Source organism: Manis javanica, chromosome 7 (assembly GCF_040802235.1).
Source record: "Manis javanica isolate MJ-LG chromosome 7, MJ_LKY, whole genome shotgun sequence".
Lineage (NCBI taxonomy): Eukaryota > Metazoa > Chordata > Mammalia > Pholidota > Manidae > Manis > Manis javanica.
In genome coordinates, this window is record NC_133162.1 from 24,040,552 (window position 1) to 24,060,098 (window position 19,547).

Genomic DNA, 19,547 nt, shown 5'->3' on the forward strand with positions numbered 1-19,547 from the left:
AGCCTTCTACAGTGAGAGGAGAAAAAGAAGTTTCTTCTTTCCAGAAGACTTAGTAAATGTCTTCTAATGCCTTAGTAACATCCCTGAACTAATGTCTGTGAACAGGGGAATAAGAAATGCTAATTGGTTTAAGCTTAGCCTGGAAATGGGTCAGATCTATTTCACTCAACCCTGGAAACAGGAGAGAGACAGTGTTTCCATGGATATTAAAGAAATTTTCCAGAAGGAGGATGTGTGGATGCTGGGTGGCAAACCATAGTTGTTCACAACACTTGCCACAAAGTGATACCATTATTTCCACCATGTTTATAGTGGATTTTATGTAAGATAATATTTTTAAAAAACAAAAGTAATAAGAAACAATGTTAATGCTATTTTTCTCTTAAATTATCATTTGCTGTATTACACAGTTCTAGATGAGATATGGATCTTGGTAGTAGCTAAGTTACAATCCTTGCCTTTTATAAAATTAAAATCTCAGTTACAAAACAAGATCCCTTACATAAGAGGATTCCAAGATGTAAAAGGTATATAATTCAGTGGATAAATAAAACTTACCCCAAAAGGGAAAGATTAAAAATTCTTACCTAAAAGACTGTGAAATACAGGTAGACTCCTGTGTGAAAAGGCTTTTATGTACTCATTTCTATTAGAATTACTAGAACTAGAAGAGATCTTAAAGTTCATCTCATCGAATATCCTTTACAGATGAAAGACATACAGACATTAAACAACCCACTGGGGGGCCTGTATAATCAGGACTTATTACTTTGTTCTTCTTGGCTAAGAGAAAGAGACACCATCAGAAGGTCTGCTGTCTGCTTCAGATATATTCCCATCACCTACCAGAGAGGAGAGATTAAGACAACTTTCACAGTTAGCTCAACAAACCTTTTCTGAGCTCCAAACCAGGCATGGTACACTCATGTAGTTCAGCCCAGGTTGGGGAGAACTGGTGGTTTTTCCTCGCTGGAGGATACTGCTCCCCTGTGGGGAATCAGTAAATGGACTGACACAGCCATGCTGAGGCCAGATCTTCCTGCCATACCCAAGACTGTGTTCCCCATGAACACTTAGGCAGTGGTTCTCAGAGAACCCAGCCCAGCACCATGACGGCAGGAGACCTGGACACTGAAGCTTTGTGTGATGGCGCCTGCTAAGGCACATCAGACCCCTCCAGACACCGCTGCACATTTATAGCTCAGGCCATGATTACGCTGGAATGGGTGATAATTTCAACTGATTATTTTGAGAATACATACACATACACAAATGTACACACAACACACATGCAAAGCTCCCATAAAAGATTTCAGTTTAAAAAAAAAAACCTTACCATTCCACTTCCAGTTTCACACTGAGCTATTGATAAAGGTTCAACCTGCTTAAGCCTTGGAAAATTTACTTTTAAAAATAAAATAAAAATCTGCTCAGTTGGGAAGCTGTGCATTCTAATGAGGCAGGACACCTGATTTCTCACCTAAGCTTTGTCACCAGGTACAGAATCCTGGGGCAAAATGCTGCACTTTTCTTTTTTCTGTTTTGCAAAATGATTTCTATTTTGCCTCCATTTTATATTCTGAAAAACAATTATCTCTTTAGCTCTTTTCTATTTTTAATGTTCTGATTTTATTCAAAACAACCTACAAAGTGTAATTATGGAAGAATGAATCTGATTCCTTTTCTTAGACACCATATTTTGTAAATGATTATGAGATAAGCAGGAATCTGTGATGTATTTCTTTGGTTACTGAATATATGGTCCAGTGATATGGTTATTTTCTGAAGTCTTCCTCAGTCATACCAGCATCCCAGGATCTACTGTTACCCAGCAGATGAATGATGACTTCTAAAATTCACTAACATTCTAAAAAGTTTTCCAAAAGATGCTAGAAATGTGTTTTTAAATTTCTTATTTTATTTTTCATTGTTAGTAGTATAATCATTTTATGACCAGTTAGGGATGAAAATGAAGCATGGCTTAAAGAAATTTTAACATATTTTTATTATCTAATTTTAAGTTAAGAAAGTAAGATGTACAGATTCCTGTGACTTTTTATGCAATCAGTTAGCTCATGAATATTGAGTATAGAATTTTTAATATCACATAACGCTTGCCACTCTTCTTATTCAGCACGCTTTTCAAATAAATTCTAGAATTCTTATGGTAGGAAAGCTGGCTTTGTTTTCTGGCACAGTGAAGTTAAGAATCTGGGGGTTTGCTTTAAACAGGCAACAGTTCTGGCTTGTTCTCCCTCCTCCCTCTCTGCAGCCGTGGGGACTGTGGATGGCTCTGTCCATTTCCTCGATGTCCGAGATGCTGAGTCCCCGCAGGCAGTTCACAAAGCCTTTCTCTCCGAAATGTCCGTGCAGCACCTCCTGTAAGTACCGCCTGCTTCTGGCAGCAATGTTGTCAGGCTTGTCTCTTGAGAATTTCAGGAAAGCCATGATTTTTTACCCAGAGATATTTTGTCCATAAACAAGCAAAAAAATGAGTACTTCTTCTTAATTACACAAATAATTCTCAAGCGCTTAGTGTGTGCCAGGCACTTCTGTTGTATTAACTTTACCAGATAGATACTCTTATTGTCTCCATTTTACAATTGAGAAAGATGAGGCACAAAGAGTGTAAATAACTTGCTTAATATTACGCAGGTAGTAAATGGCAAACGTTGGGATTTGAACCTAGGCAGGTGGGCTCCAGAGTCACTGCCTTTGCTCCTAAAGGATAGCAACCATATACAATGTTCTGCACCTCATTTTTTGTTGTTTTTTTTTTCACTGAATGGTATATGTTGGAGAATGTTTTCTGTTTACACATAAAGACCTTTCTCATTCTTTTTTATAGCTACATAGTATTCCATTATATGAATATACCATCATTCTTTAATGGAAAAATTAGGTGTATTAGGTTTTTCTGTCACTTGTACAGACAGAACAATTGTTGATACCCATTTTAAAATTATGATTGAAGTATTGCTGATATATAGTCTTTTATTGGTTTTAAATATAAAACACAGTGACTCAACAGTTACCCGTATTAAGTCCTCACCCCCACTAGTGCAGTTAGTCTCTGTCAACATAGGAAGATGTTACAGAATCATTGGCTATATTCTCCATGCTGTACTGCTGTCCCTGTGGCCAACTTGTATTATGATTGAGAATTTTTATGCTCCTTAAACCCTCTCTTCCCACCTGTCCACCCCAACCCCTCCTCCATGGTAACCACTAGTCACTTCTCAGTGTCTATGAGTCTACTGTTGTTTTGTTCATTCTGTTTTGCTTTGTTTTTAGATTTCACAAATACAGAAGTATTTGTATTTCTCCACCTGGCTTATTTCACTGAGCATACTCCTCTCTTGGTCCATCCATGTTGTCACAAATGGCAGGATTTCTTTTTTTAATAGCTGAAAAATATTCCACTGTATATATGTACCACATCTTCTTTAACTGTTCATCTACTGATAGACACTTAGGTTACTAAACATAGGGGTGCATGTATCTTTTCTAATCAGGGCTCTTGTTTTCTTTGGGTAAATTCCCAGAAGTGGAATTACTGAGTTGAATGGTATTTCTATTTTTAGTTTTTTGAGGAACCTCCATACTGCTTTCCACAGGGGCTGCACCAATTTACATTCCCACCAACAGTGCAGGAGGGTTCCCGTTTCTCCACATCTTTGCCAACACTTGTTATATCTTGTCTTTTGGATGGTGGCCATTCTAACTGGTGTGAGGTGATATCTCATTATGGTTCGATTTGCATTTCCCTGAGATTAGCGATGTGGAGCATCTTTTCATGTGCCTGTTCGTCATCTGTATTTTTTCTCTAGAGAAATGTCTGTTCAGGTCCTTCTTCCATTTATTAATCAGGTTATTTGTTTTTTGTGTGTGTTGAGGTATATGAGTTCTTTATATATTTTGGATGTTAACCCCTTATTGGGTAAATCATTTATGAATATATTCTTCCATACCATAGGTTGCCTTTTTGTTCTATTGATGGTGTCCTTTGCTGTACAGAAGCTTTTTAGTTTGATGTAGTCCCACTTACTCATCTTTCATTTTGTTTCCCTTACCCAAGGAGATGTGTCTAGGAGAAAACTGCTCATGCTTATGTTCAAGAGATTTTTGCCTGTTTTATTCTAAGAGTTTTGTGGTTTCATGTCTTACATTCAGGTCTTTGATCTATTTCAAGTTTACTTTTGTGTATGGAGTTAGACAGTGATCCAGTTTCATTCTCTTGCATGTAGCTGTCCAGTTTTCCCAACACCAGTTACGGAGAGACTGTCTTTTGTCCATTGTAAAATATACCGTCATTTTTAAAAGACAGTAAATTGATGGGCATTTAGATGATTTCAAATCTTTTGAGCAATACTTTAAAGAAGACAGTATAGAGACATTGGACTTATAATAGTTATTATTAGTCTTTCTTTTGTTAATTTATGGTAATAGTAAGTATTAATAAGAACTAACATTTGTGCCCTGCTTTAGAGCTTGAGTTGCTGTCACACACTGTGGCTCATTGAATATGAATGTGTCAGACAGGTATTGTTTGTCCCTCTTCCACACAGAGAGAATTCAGATCCAGAGAGCTTAAGAAAAGCATTTTCCCAGTTGCCTGGAGGGGCTGGGTTTCTGCAGTCTGTGCTGTTCCTAAAAGCTCAGCTGCCTCCACTCGTTGGGAAGGATCTGTAACTTCACTCCATGTACACCCTGTTCCTCCATAACATATTTTTTGATGCCTCTTCTTTCTTAGATCCTTTTTTCTTATCCTAATGTGCATTTTCCCATTTTTTTCTAATTTGGGGGAAGTGTAGAAACCTTTCACTACATTCTTCCTCCTCCTGCCAGATAGTGGTACTGAAGGATACTGAAATGTCATACCCGTCGCTAATTCAAGAATTGTTTATTTCCACTTGCAGTATAGCGCTACTGTGATCTTTCATTCACTTACAATGAAATAATTGCCCATCTTTAGTGAATCTTCTTGACTGGATACTATAACTTACAATTTGAAAATATCATTAGCCTAGAATGTAATGATTACATTTGCATGTAATAGCTTAGCTTTTATAAGGTCTGATAGTATTAAAAAATCACAAATGATAAAATGATTGGTTTTGAATGTATTGCCATGCTGTCAGTCACTAGGTTTACCATTTATTAGTGAAATAAGTAAAATCTGATAATCATATTTTTTCTTTTCCAGTTATGACCAGCGAGGAATGTATCTATTAGTTGGAACACTGGAAGGATACATCTTTGTTATCAATGCCAACCCCTCAAGCTTATTTCAGATTCTTGGATTCATAGGTACTACATAGAATGTTTATTCATCTAGAATATTGGTCACTTTATTCTAAAGAATTTAAGGTTGTGAAAATTGGCCTATAGTGAAACAATTATTTTCTAAGAGAGAAACATTTAAATAACTGTTAAAAGTTACTTGGGAGAATTCCTAAGGTTTTAGGAGGTTTTGGGAAACACCTGGTGGTCCGCAGTTGGTACATGTTGGTACATAGTTGATGCTAAATAAATTTTCTTGAATCAGTTTAATGAATTAATGAAATGGCTAAATATTCCTAATGTTATTACAAAGTGAAGTTGGGTTGATTTTCTTTGAAATGTATTTTAAAATAGTATTTGATCTCTATTTAACAAAGATATCTAAATATCTAAAGAAAGTTTTATTACATCTATCTTTAATGTTGCCTCTTTAAACCAAAAGATGTCCAGACTTTTCAGTAAGGTTCATCTGCATGCCCAGCAAGACCACGGGTCTGGGAGATGAGGCAGCACTTGTGTGATAGACAGTAAGAACTAACACTTTTCTCTCTGGCTTTAAGTACCAAATACATGTATATGTTTTTACCCTAAATATATTTCTAAATCCATTCATTGATTTTTTAAATTACTGAGTGCCTGTTAGGTATAATATGTTGAACTTAGGCCCCGTGGGGGCATGGAAAGGTCAAGGAGACAACTTAGTGAAGGAAGAATAAGTAGAATGCTGTGTAGGCTTAGAGGAAGCAGCGGTTCTGCCAGGGGTGAGGAAAGGAGTGGAGGCAAAGGCAGGGGGCACAGACAAAGGGGGGTATAGGGCTGGGGAGGGCTCGCTGATGGGCACCTTAGTATTCCAGCTCAAGAGAAAGTCTGAACAAAGGCACTTGGAACGGTGGGGAGTCTGGTGTAGATGATCATGGCAGTGGAGCCTGAAAGAAAACAGCAGGTTGTGAATATCTTTCCAAGTCTGGATTTTTTTCATGGTTAATAAGTTACCATCAGAGGTTTTCAAGATGGGACTGGCATAATTTGAGTTGGATTTTAGAGGACAGCGCTGGTGGGAGTGTGAAGAATGGAGCAGAGAGGCAAGAGAATGGAATAAACATGATGAGTCAGGAAACCATTATAGTATTCCAGGCAAGAGGTGATATTAATCATAATAGCTGACAAGCTCTGTAGATTTGAAGCCAGTAAGTTCCTTATGTGAGGATAGATAGCATATGTTTGGAAATAGAGATTTGAGTTCAAGGCTTTAACAGAATTCTGACCTTGAAATCGTGCAAGCTGATGAGATGGCTTAAGACAGAATAGAAGCAAACCCAATTGCTTAATGATGCCAAAGAGGTAACCTATGTAAATTAGATGACCTGGAGTGTGGTAGGACCTATGGCTGGCCTCACAGTGGATGCAAGTCCTGCCTAAGGTAGGATGGGAAGAGACAGAAAAAATATAAAGAGTAGGGATAAGAAAGTTGAAGTCCAGTTTGGGTCAGATGTCCTAAGTCTTCAGAGAAAAGATCATCCACTGACCACCTGAAGGGAGAGGCTGATATTGAGGGCCTGAGAAAGTAGACACATGCAGAACAGCCCCCATGGAGAGTGGGAGTAGTGACTATGGAAAGAATCAAGGTGGGCCCCAGGCATGACACCTTGCAAAGGTCAGACTACCTGGATTCTAGAGGAGCAAACTCGTTAAGTCATGCGTATATCCACTACACCCACAATACCGTGACTACAGATGCAAAGAACAGATGCCTGACTTTATCCTGTTATTAGGAGTGGGCAAACTGGCTGAGGAGACATTCAAGGGGCAAAAGCAGGCAGTGCTACTGAGTTGGGTGGAATGGCAGCCCTCCTTTGCTGGGCCTCCCTTGCTGGGAAAGAAGCTGAGCCCAGCTGAGCTGGGTTGAATATGCCAACCCAGACATCTAATCAGAAGAAACCCCCATCGGTTCATCAAAAATGGCCCTATCAGTTATGTTTAAAGGTCACTTTAAATGTAAATAAATTTGGATGTAAAGATTTAGTTAAGGCAGGTTTATGTGATATCTTACTTGGGAAGATAAAAGATTCTTTAAACTTATCAGTGACCATTTGTGGTGCTGATTTCTGTTTGCTTTCAGAGGTGAACAAAGGCATTTTACAAATATCCACGGTGTCTCTTTTGGAAACAGACATAGTAGAAGTGATGGTTCTTTCCCCACTTCCAGAAACAGGAAGAAGCAGGCTGGAAATATTTACTCTGCCTAAAATACTACCACAAGGTAAAGAAAAAATAAGAAACCAATTCTAATCTGGGCCCAGATGAATAGTTGGTACAGTTTTTTTTTTCCCCTTGGTGACAGCAATTTTTTCCTGTTAACATATGAAGAGGTAAAATGGTCATGTTTTATGCATCTCACAAAGTGAATATGTTGTGGCTGAGAAACAATGTGAAATGTGGAGTTTCCTCTAGATATTCATTCATATGAGTCTGTCATATCAGAGGAAAGAAACAGGATTGACTGGCACTTTTGTTCAACTGATTTGTCATTTTCTGATGTCTTTTGTTTTGTAGCTTTAAGTATACATAGTTAAATTCAGACAGGTTAGTTTGTGGTTATTTTCACTGAAAAAACTATAAAGAAAGCTCTCTGGATAAAGAGGTCTGATAAACTGTTTGTTTAGATAACAAATACACCTGGGTAGCTATTTTGCAAATATATAGAGTATAAATAAGAGAGCTGAAAACCTCAAAGAACTTTTATGTTTTAATTAAGAATCTCTAGACCATTTATAAGTTTCTTTTAGTGATGTCTCTACTTAACTGATGAAATTAACCAAAGCCTTATAAAAGATATGTTACTCACTATTAGTCATTTAATACTCAAGTAGTTCTTATGGTTCTAACAGCTCTAATTTAAAGTTGTTTTAAATCATTTTATCTCCTAAATAGCCTCTGCATTATTTATTGAGCATTCAAATTTTTTATTTTGCTTTTCATAGTTGCTCATAATGATTTAAAAAAGAAAATCAATATATGGTGCAAGTAATCTTTCCTTTACCCCAAATCTTATAGTTTCTGCAAACTTTTCTGATGAAAGAGGAAGGCTGAATGATGAATTCATTCATAAGATCCTGTATGAGATAGAGCATACTCTGTCCTCTGCGGTGTTGGACTTTAAAAGTAACCAAATATATGGCTTCTGTAATCAAGTGCCATACATCTGCAGCTATCTTCTTCCTGAAAAAGTATGCCAAAACTTAAGGGTGTTATTATTTATCTTAGCAAAAAGATTGACAAGTTGTATTAATTAGACATGATGTATGCTTTAAGATTATAGTCCAGTTAACAAATGGCCTTATTACAGTAACATAATTTCCTTGAATTAGATATATATTAGCATTATTTGTTAACCCATCATAAAATACATTTGAACAACTTCATATTTGTGCCACACACATCATACTTGTCAGATAAAGATACATATGACACAATATTAGTTTACTGTCTTTGAAAACAGTCTATCATTAGGAATTTAATCCACAGATGTCAGGGATTATGGGATTAGTGATTTTCATTGCAACATTGCACCTGGACACATGTAAGTCCAGAGAGAGGAAATTCCGGGGCAAAATACCTCTAAAAACCGAAATCAGTCAAAGGGACAAATAAAGTTTAAAATCCGTTTATTGTTTACAAACTGCAGTCCAGGCCCTTTTCTTTCCTGCTCCAGCAGAAGCAAAAGTGCCTCCCCTCACCTCTCAGGTACAGATAAGCCCTCTTCGCCCAGGTAATTGCCCACTGATATGGAGATGAACTTCTCTCCACCCCTGAGGAATGATGCAAATGCACTAAAGCCATACTTGTCTCCACCCTTGAGTGCCTATTGATATGCAGATGTATACAAAAGCCAGGAGAGATATTCTGGAAATGTTACAGTTTTACCCACAACACAACATTGCACAAAACAGTTAGACAATGTTTCTGCCATCCTTTTATCCACACTCTATTCAAACATTTCCCATTGTGCATCACTCCTTCTACATACACTGACCAGATTATCTACCACTCTTCCTCTCTAAACCGTTCAATTGAAGCCCTTCTCTCCCAGAGCAGCCAGTGTCAGCACAGTGTGAAGGAGAAATTCAGAGAAGGAAGAAATGGTTTATGGAAAGGAAGATTCAAGGAAAGTTTAATGAAGGAAGAATAGGTCAGATTTAGACATGGAGAAGTACTCTGTACAATCTTGGTAGGTGGGGGTGGGAGGTTGCTGAGATAGGGAAGAGACAAAATAGGTGGAGATGAGGTGGGGATGCGCATTCCAGACAAAAGTCATGCAATGTGCAGAGGCTTGTATGTGGAAAAACAAAGGGGATTATTGACTGAGGTATTTTGACATGAGCATGGGGATAAGTGAAAAGGATTAATAAAAAACAGACTGTCGGTATAGGCTGAGATCTTTAATGGGAGCTAAATATAAAGAAGACTTTTCTTAGTTGCCAAAACAAACTTTTATTTGTAAACAAAGATGAAAAATATGGGGTAAATGCAGGTCCCCACTTTATCATATATCAGTTTATTTCCATTGGAAGTATTTGTGGATTTGAATCTGACCATATATGCATAATTGTAAACCCTAAGGTGCCTCTCCCCTAACCGTTGCTACAATTTGGTCATTTTTTTTTTTTGATTGGCAGGCACATAGTGGTATTTGCATTCTTAAGCTGTACAAAAAAGTGCAGAGTGGACATTATGGACCTGGAATGCTCTCTTTGTCTCCACATGGATTGTGGCTCATAACAACAGCTAAATGTGGCATTCTGTGTATCCGAGATGTTCATACTTTGGTAAAAAAAAATTTTTTTTTATCTTGGGATGTATATCTTGATCTCATACGAGGAACAAAAGCCCTTAGGAAAGGAATTAGAATTCTTTCTTAGGTAAATTGACCCATAACTTATTTATCACTGATTATCATGTCAACATTCTGTGGGTGTTTTTATGTGCTAAGGTTTGAGTCTCTAAAGGAGGAAACACCAACCAGGAGACTATCTGTAAATAAAGAGCACAGGCAGGGATATGAAGGTGAGCTCCAAACCAGCTCCATCATCACTTAATTGTGTGTCTTGGAAACTCACTGAGCTTCACTGAGAGCTTTGGATGGTCATCTGTAATATTAAGAAACCTTGATCGCTCTCAGTCTGTGGGATTCTGTGAGAGACAGTATGTAACATTGCTCTGGAAGAAGTGAATTGCTGTGCAAACCTAGGAATTACTGCTGCTATCTCCTTGGACTGGAGGGCCTCTGGGCCGGCTGCTGCCCCCCACCTAGCTCTCAGTGCTGGAAGAGCATAAGGGAGAAAGGTGTGGTCCTTAGTGAGTCCTGCTCTATCACTTGCAGACCTCAACATCACCACTACCACCACCATTTCTGATTTCCATTGTTTCAGACCTCTGAGCAAGTGAAAATAGTTTCTTCTCCCAAAAAAGTGGAGGATACTTTTCTAGGTTTTAGACCAGGTTATACTGGTTATCAGATAGTGCTGTCAGCAATTCTTACTCAGAGTTCTGCCCCACCTACCCGTAGCATCACAATCACCCATATGACACACTCCTGAGATCCACAGATGAACTGGGCTCTGTGCAGATCTAGATTTCCTTGCTCACCTGTGCAAGAAAGTATATTTGAAATACAACAGGGCAAAAGTGATATTATTATACAGGAAAATCTCAAATTTTTTAGAAATTATTTGAACAATTTGCAAACTCTACTGTACTCATTCAAATTATTTTTGATGTATGTTACAACTTACAGAGGCATGACATGACAAGACATCAAAGTTTTTCTGGGTGATTCTATGCAAAGCACCTCATATGTGAGGTTCTTCATGGCAGCACTATTTGTAAAAGCAACCTAATGTTCATCAACAGAGGACTTGATAAATAAATTCTGGTACATAAACAGTGCATAAATAAAATATGGAATATTAGGCAGCTGTAATACAGAATGAGGAAATCTAAAACAATAATATGGAAAGAACCCCAAGACATAGTCCTAAGGAGGAAAAGCAAGGTGCATAATATACATATTATGCTATAGTTTGTGTTAAAAATATGTTTGTATAAAAACTTGTTTAAATGAATAAAAAAAATCTGAAAGGATATTAAAGTTACTAATTACATTATTGCCTTTAGGAGGTAATTGAGTAATAATAGAGAGAGGAAGGAAATTCCACTGCATACTCTTCTATAGTTTTGAATTTTGAACTATATGAATGCATTACCTATTCAAAAAGTTAAAAATTTTAAAAAGGCATCATGGTTGAGAACCAGTGTGACATAGAAATCCCCATTTTTAGTTGAAGAGGTTAAACTGTTGCCCTATGTACCAAATTAGAGCTCTGTTTCATTTGGATTCTAATTAAACTAGTGTAAGTAGCGTCCTCCATGTGGGGCATGTCACCCTCATTCTTCACAGCACCCATCACCTCTCATCACACTCATAAATGGGGCCTGATTCTGAAGGCCTCTGAATTTGCCATCTGTGCTTGCTCAAGACCCCTCCCCTAACTTCATAGCCTTCAGCCACTCTACACACTTCTGTGTCTGATTTTCTGATTATAAATTAGTGATAATCCCTCTCCCTCCATACTACAAAAATCAGGATTGGTAACATGTTTTGAACTAGGGATTGTCAGTGTTATGTATTACCTACAGTCTACTTCCATACCGACTAAAATGCTTTTAACAAACAGAAAAAGATTTAGCCACAAGGAAAAGTACATGTAACCCCCTGAGAAAAGCCACATGGTAGAATTGCATGTGTAAGTTCTGCACTTTGTTTCTAAAACTATTTAGGAAACATTTGCTCAGTGTCGGAGCCATTCTCACCAGGCACACGGGATTCAATCAGTGAGAATTTCAATGGATGGACAAAACATTCTGGTGAATGGGAAAGGTGATGGCACCCTTGTTTACCTAAGATGGAGGTATGCACAATATACAATAAGCAACCCCATGAGGTATGGTGTTTTAAAATAAAGATTTTGTTATTTAGGTATAGCAAGGCCAACATAACAGGACAGAACTGCCATTGAAAAGGCTGTTATCCCCCTGCTACCAAGATGAGGGGGTATGCCGTGCTGCGGGGGAGGCCATCTGGGGAAGCATCCGGGTGAGAAAGGATGCAGAGGAAACAGGAAAATGTGGGCAAGAGCCTCTACTGTGCAAGGGAAGGAGCAGACAGGCCTCGGGGTGGCTAGTTGGGATCATTTCAGCGTGTTCTGTGGCAGAGGGGCTGCCCTAGTTGTCTGGCACTTGACCCAGGGGTGATTAGGGCAGGGAAGTAGTGGTCCTGAGCAGGAAAGCCCAATAGAGGAGACAGTTGAGGGTGCGGGCTGGATTGGTGGGTTTGCATTTGAAAAGAGGGCTCCAGGGTTACTTGTTCACTATCTCCAGCAATTGGCTGGTCCTGGCAGTCCTTCCAGGGTCAGCAAGGTCTCAGATGTCAAGGCCTCAAAATACAAAAACTACAAAGACAAAGTTAATACATGTTAGATGACCAGCCCTAACTTTTATAACACCTGTTGGAGGAACATAATGAACCAGGACAATTCTGAACAGTAGAAACTTTAAAACTTAAAAACTCCTATTTATTAAAAGCCTGATACACACAGACAGATTTACTTTCCTAATTAGACTTTTTTAGACAATATTAAATTATTTAGACTTTGCTTAGATTAACAAAATTCAAAATAAACAAATGTTACCCAGTCATGGAGATGAGGACCAAGGGGTACAGAGCATGAAGATGACAGCCTAGAGTTGAAATGTCACCTTGTTTGATATGCTGACGGACATCAGTAGTCATTGTGCAATTCATTTCCACGAAAATAATATCTCATGGTGCCTCCTGTGATCAAAACAATCATAAAGCCTGGCCTTTCTCAATGACTTTGTGAAATATTTAATATTTGTAAATGATAAATAAATATAAATGGAGATTTTGTATCATAGCAATTTTGTGGCCATTTATTTCAAAAACATTTGAAGACTGCATCGTTATGCCCATTTATACATGGAATAAAATAAAATACAAATTTGTATCTCATATACAAGTCCTAACACATCCTTTATGCTAAGTGAACAAATAGCATATCAGGCAACGGCAAACAAGTGCTGGAACCTCATTTATGGAAGTAACATTTTTATCCATTCGTAGTTAATCACAAGTGGATTTCTGACTCAAAACAAAGTCAAGTTTGAACCTTGGTCCAGGACTAATTAGCTTGTGATCTTACGCAAGTGGCAACCTGTCTAAATCACCATTGAGTAACGATGTGATTCAGGGTGGGGTCTGCAGGAACTGTGAACTTGTTAGAAATGCACTTTCTGAATCAGAATCTCTGTGGGGGGCCCAGGAATCTGTTTTTGACAAACCTGCCAGGCAATGCTAATGTGCCTAAGCTTGAGATGCCCTGATATACTGAGTGGAGGTAATAATACTTCCTCACTGGAAGGTGGGAATTAGGAGGACTGAATGTGATAGTGTGATTATGTATGTGAAACAGCATGACACCTACTTACTACATTATAAGGGCTCCACCAGAGTGGTGGCCCTTTTGTACAGTGACCAAGTCAGGTGAGTACAGAGGACATGTAGGGTAAGGTTATGGGGACAGTGTGAGGAGACATTAGCCCAGAGAGGTCAAGAGGCTTATCGATGTCCTGGAGCCCATAAAAGGGCTCTCCCCTAAGATGTAGAGTCCTAATAACTACAGGGCACTGTGGAGCGGTGCCCACATATCTCTTTGTGTAGAAATAGTTAGGTATCTGGAAATAATACTGCTAAATGTGACTTTTTAAAATTACGATTTTGTAGCCTGTGTGTTTTCTTTTTATTAATGTAGGCAGTTTGGAGGAAACTTAGCCAATGAAATTCCTGAATATTGCCAACAACTTTTAACTTATTTAAACAACGCCATGGATGAGGAGAATAATTATTTAAATATAACCCGAGGAGATGGCTTGGATTTGGGATCAAAATCTGAACACACAGTTGAGTTTCAATAGTGTTTCTTCTTCCTCCTTCTCTTTCTCTCTTTCTCATTCTTTCTCTCTAAATAATATCATTTTCAATTTGTGGTTGTCTTTGAGCAGGTAAGTAGTAATAGTCCCCTTTATGCAGGTGTCCCATGATTTTCAAAAAGAGCATAAGCTACATCTGAAAGAGCCTTTCTCAAAACCATCCCAAATATTACATCTTAGATCTTATTTAACTCATGGTACAAGATCTGGGCTTTCCTTAGATTCTTACTATCAATTTTGGTGCTTGATCAAACCAATATCTCTATATTTTATATCACATACTTTATTTAGGAAGTGTCTAGCCAAAGAACAACATTCATTCATTCAATCATTCATTCAGTCATGTAACACATATTTATAGAAAACCTACAAAGAGCCAGGCTGTGGGGAATATAGGCCTAAACAAGATACAAAAGTTTCTACTTCCATGGAGCTTACATTCTAACTGGGGGTTGGGGGTGAGCAGAAAGAGACAGATTAATTAGGAAAGATTAGATAGTAACAAGATCTATTTAGTGAATAAATATGTGTTGGTATGATAGTGTTTGGCTGGAATAGCTTTTATTTAATAAATAAGGAGAAAACATTTAAGCTGAGAAATGAACAAGAAGAGGGTGCCCCCATGCAAAGGTGGGGGCAGGGGGCAAGAGTGCCCAAGGCAGAGGAGAAAAGAGCTTGGCATGTTTGAGGACCTAAAAGAGGCCTGTGCGGTTGAAGTGAGCAGGGCTGAGAGTGGTAGGAGATGAGATCTTCAAGGCAGGAGAAGACCAGGTAAATATGGGTTTGAGTAAAGAGTTTGGATTTTATGTTGTGTGTGATGAAAACCTATTAAAGTGTTCTGAGCAGAGGATTTAGATCTTGTTTACATTTTTTGAATATTTGCTTGTCACTGTGTAGAGAATATTTCCTGTAGGGGGCAAGAGTGGAAGCAGGGACATTAGTTAGGAGGCTATGGCAGAGGTCCAGGTAACAATGATGGAGGTGGGGGAGTGCTGTGGAAAGGAAGTCGTAGATTCCAAGTAGGTTTCAGTAGCAGAGTTGAGAGAACTCCCTGATATATTGGACATAGAGGGAGAGAGGAAAAAGGACTCAAGGATGACTCCTAAGATTTTTACTTGAACAACTGTATAGAAGGTGATACCTTTCACAGAGATGGGGAAGACTTTAGGGAGAAAGAAGGGAATCTGGAATCAGCTACCTATGCTGAGCTTGAGAAGCCAGTTGGACATCCAAGCAGAGATACCAAGCAGGTCACTGGATAGCTGAGCCTTGAGATCTGGGGAGAGGGCAGGACTGGAGATGTTGATTTGAGAGTCAAGGGCATATGGATGGGATTTAAAGCCATGAAACTAAGTAAGGTTATCATGGAAAAACAGATGGTGAGAAACAGAAGGGGACCAGGACAGAGAACTAGAGAGGTTCTTCCAGGAGCAGCGCTCAGGAAGGCAAAGGAAACTGAGAAGGGGGCTGGAGGCCAGTGAGGTCACAGGAGGGCCAGGAGAGTGTGCCCTCCTAAACTCTTTGAAGACATTTTGCTACAAAGGAGAGCACAGAAAGGGGGTGGTGCCTAAAAGGGAATGTGGTGGACAATGGAGAGTACAGGAGATACTAGAGCATGTTTGAGAAAGATTCAGTAGAAGGGAGAAATGGATGATGTAGAAGGGCGATGGGGTTTTTATAAAAAGTGTAAAGGCCTTGAGAAGGAGGAAAAGATTAAGATCCTGAGTACAAATAACATGGCAGGCCTTGACAGGCAGGAACATTCTGTCCACAGTCACAGGAAGAAGACAGAGACCGATTGGGTGACCCGTCTGATCATTTCTGCTTCTCAGTGAAAAGTATGGCTTATATAAATAAGGACAGATTGGTGGGAATTAAGTCAACAAAACATCACATCTTGGGCAGGCAAAATATTTGGTATTATTTCAAAAAATGCAACAAGTGCAAAGGGATTCACACAAGTATGTAAAGTAGAGTGGGCATACAAGAACTTTGTGAATTTAAAACTTAAGCATCTATCTTCTTTTAAGATAAATAAGAATATGAGGTCAAGCATTGACTCATCGCAAGAAGAATTAGTTCAAGTTGATAATACAAAGAAAATTCCATGGATACAACAAAAAAGCCAAGAGGTATTTGTAAGATGTGGGAGAGGTTTAAAATAATGTTTTGTAAGTGTACCGAATCAAGCAATTTTCTATGAAAACTCATTGAAAAGTTAGAAAGTAGAATGAGATACTACTTGGCAGAGCATTCCATTCTACAAGCATAACTTTCCTAAAACAAACAAATACCCTACACATAGCCCAATCTTTTAGAGTAAGTTGCCTGAGCTTTAAGAACTGTAATTAAGGTAATATGAAACCAACAAAAGTGTCCAGGCAAGCTAGAGCCAGGAATGAACTGTGGTACTCGTGCTGGAGTGAGTGTTGGGGAATGCTGCAAGGCCAACTTAATGAGCAGGGGTGGGCTGGGAACAGAAGGCTCGTTGTGGCTGCAGACGTGAAGGAAGGTGACAATGGTAGTAGCTCACGCCTGGATTTTGCTCCTTATCTAGTCTCACTCAAGTTCCCAATAAAACAAATAGCAAACTGGTTTTCCTTTGTCAACTGTTCTCTATTTAATTTTTCACTCACTATTTTCTTTCCATTCGCCTTATAATTGCCATCAGTTCCCAGTTGCTTCAGTAGTCACCTACATAATAGCAGGTGACTTAAGGTTTTGCAGTGGTGTTATTTCATGTATACTTTATATCATTACTCTTTTCTTTTCCTGCTTCTAGAGAAGTGCTGTCTACATGTCTACATAACTATGTATGTATGTGTGTATGTATGTATCTGTCTATGTATCACCTAATGTATCATATCTCTTGCCTGTTTAAGTGATAACGCTTGTTCTATTTCAGGCCTTCAAAAAGGAGGTCAAACTGTTTTCTGAGAAAAGGAAAGAGATTAAAAAAGGAATCAAAGCCCTTGCTAAAACTGTAAGTGTTGTAATTTCATATATGCATACATTTCATCCTCAGGCTACAATTACTTTTGAACTTTATTTTGTTCAACACAGCATGAGGGGCTATACCTATTTTGTCCTCTGCCTGTAAGCTCAGTGTTCTGGGGTACTTAACAGGGTAGAATTTGGGCCATACCATACTATATAAAAACAGGTGTTTTTTGGGGGGTTTTTTTTGGGTTTTTTTTGGATGTCACCCTGATTTTGTTTTCCCTTTTTTTTTTTTTTTTTTGAGAGGGCATCTCTCATATTGATTGATCAAATGGTTGTTAACAACAATAAAATTCTGTACAGGGGAGTCAACACTCAATGCACAATCATTAATCCATCTCAAGCCTAATTCTCGTCAGTCTCCCATCTTCTGAAGCATAACGAACAAGTTCTTACGTGGTGAACAAATTCTTACATAGTGAATAAGTTCTTACATGGTGAACAGTACAAGGGCAGTCATCACAGAAACTTTCGGTTTTGATCACTCATTATGAACTATAAACAATCAGGTCAAATATGAATATTCGTTTGATTTTTATACTTGATTTATATGTGGATCCCACATTTCTCCCTTTATTATTATTATTATTTTTTTTTTTCGTGCAGGTTTTTCATTTATTTTTTAAAAGCTAATGTGTGAGATAATAGGAAACTGAAAACCCCAAGAAGCAAAGAACAAAGTCATCCATAATCACAAGCATTTCAGTTTGATGTGTTCTTCTAGGTCCCATGTGTGAATCTACACAACTAAGCATCCATTTTTATGTAATTAAGATTGTAGTTATGTATAATGCTTTTTCACACATCATGAATATTTAACATTTAAAGCCCCCAAACTATGTATTTTGATAACCAAGAATACACTATACCAACCCAAACTGAAAGAAAAAAAAAACGTATCCTGCCTTTTCATAAGACAAAAATGGCAACAGGCTTCTAGATAAAGATATTGGCAGAGTTACAATTAAAATGCTACATTCCCTTAATGTTCAATTAAAAATTAGACATAAAGCAGGAGAGTATACAAAGCATAATGCTTCTAAGAGAATTCATTGTCCAATCTATACTATTAAAATATTTAGCATGGAGGTTATGTTTTCACTGAATTAACAATGTATTCCTACAGCACAGCCATAAGAGATGCACACTCATCAATGGTTATCACTGAAATATAAATATGAACATATCTGCATACATTCAATACTTCCTCTGCCCCTCAGCTGCCAACCTAATGAACAAATCTTGACATTTTTCATGGTGTAAATTCCATGTCTAAGATGCCTCTTTTCTATCACTTAAAGCAAAAAAATATCTACAAATTGGTTAATTCACTAGTTCTACTTATCGTAACGCTGTCACCTCACGATATCTAAAAAGCTTAGATGTTGCAAAATAATGACTGTACCTTGTTCACAATAAACACAGGTACTTTATAAGAAGTAAAGATAGACCTATGATTATAACCTAAAAATATCTTTTAAACATGGAGATACTAGCAAAAAGCCCTTCCCTTTACCCTTCCTCTTCACCTTCCTCCACCATTTCAACCACCAAGTACAGGACTACATCTAGCTTCAAGAGGTGGATTAACCAAGTAGCTCACAGAAGACAGTCCTTCCTAAAAACTAACAAAAAGGCTTTTATAAAGGGATTATTTTACTACCTCTACTTTTATTATACTTTGCAGTTAGGCCTTGTGTATCTGTTAATGCACAGCAATTAACTAAAATGTACAGACAGAACAATGATTAGACAATCTGATTTGTCTAAAGACTCACCAGGCACAGAACCCCTCTGCACTTCTTTTTCTGCCCCCTCCCCCACCACCCAGTGAAGAGTCAGCACTCTCTAAGACATTGTTTAACACTTTTAACAATCTCCTACTTTAACAATTCCATTCCCTCAATACAACCATTCCTTATGAATTAACAGAAAAAAATACTGTAAGGGTGTTACTTTAATTCCCTACTTTAACATATGTTGTGTACTTCTGAACATCTAGAAAGACTAGATGTTTCAAATAAAGGTTTAAGTTTTTCCACTATACACATAGTAGTAACTTGAATAAACTACACACAAAGGCTATATATAATCTGTAAGTACCTTCTAAATAAGAACATTCCGGCCTGAAACTTCCCCTTCTCATCTCTATCAACCCGAGAGACAAGTATAACAAGCACCTGTAATGCTTAGAGGGG

General features: G+C 38.0%; 1 protein-coding gene across 3 annotated transcripts in view; it reads left to right on the forward strand.

Moving 5' to 3' along the window:
• The window catches only part of CFAP43 (cilia and flagella associated protein 43), an 83,348-nt gene that overhangs the window by 24,614 nt on the left and 39,187 nt on the right, over positions 1–19,547 (forward strand). For all 3 annotated transcript variants that reach the window (XM_073240469.1, XM_073240470.1, XM_017660481.3), the window contains exons 11-19: positions 2,233–2,381; positions 5,207–5,310; positions 7,403–7,543; positions 8,338–8,510; positions 9,960–10,109; positions 12,121–12,251; positions 14,172–14,319; positions 16,380–16,481; positions 17,255–17,332. In XM_073240469.1, coding sequence (XP_073096570.1) covers positions 2,233–2,381; positions 5,207–5,310; positions 7,403–7,543; positions 8,338–8,510; positions 9,960–10,109; positions 12,121–12,251; positions 14,172–14,319; positions 16,380–16,481; positions 17,255–17,332 — 1,176 coding nt within the window. The remainder of the gene's footprint in view (positions 1–2,232; positions 2,382–5,206; positions 5,311–7,402; positions 7,544–8,337; positions 8,511–9,959; positions 10,110–12,120; positions 12,252–14,171; positions 14,320–16,379; positions 16,482–17,254; positions 17,333–19,547) is intronic.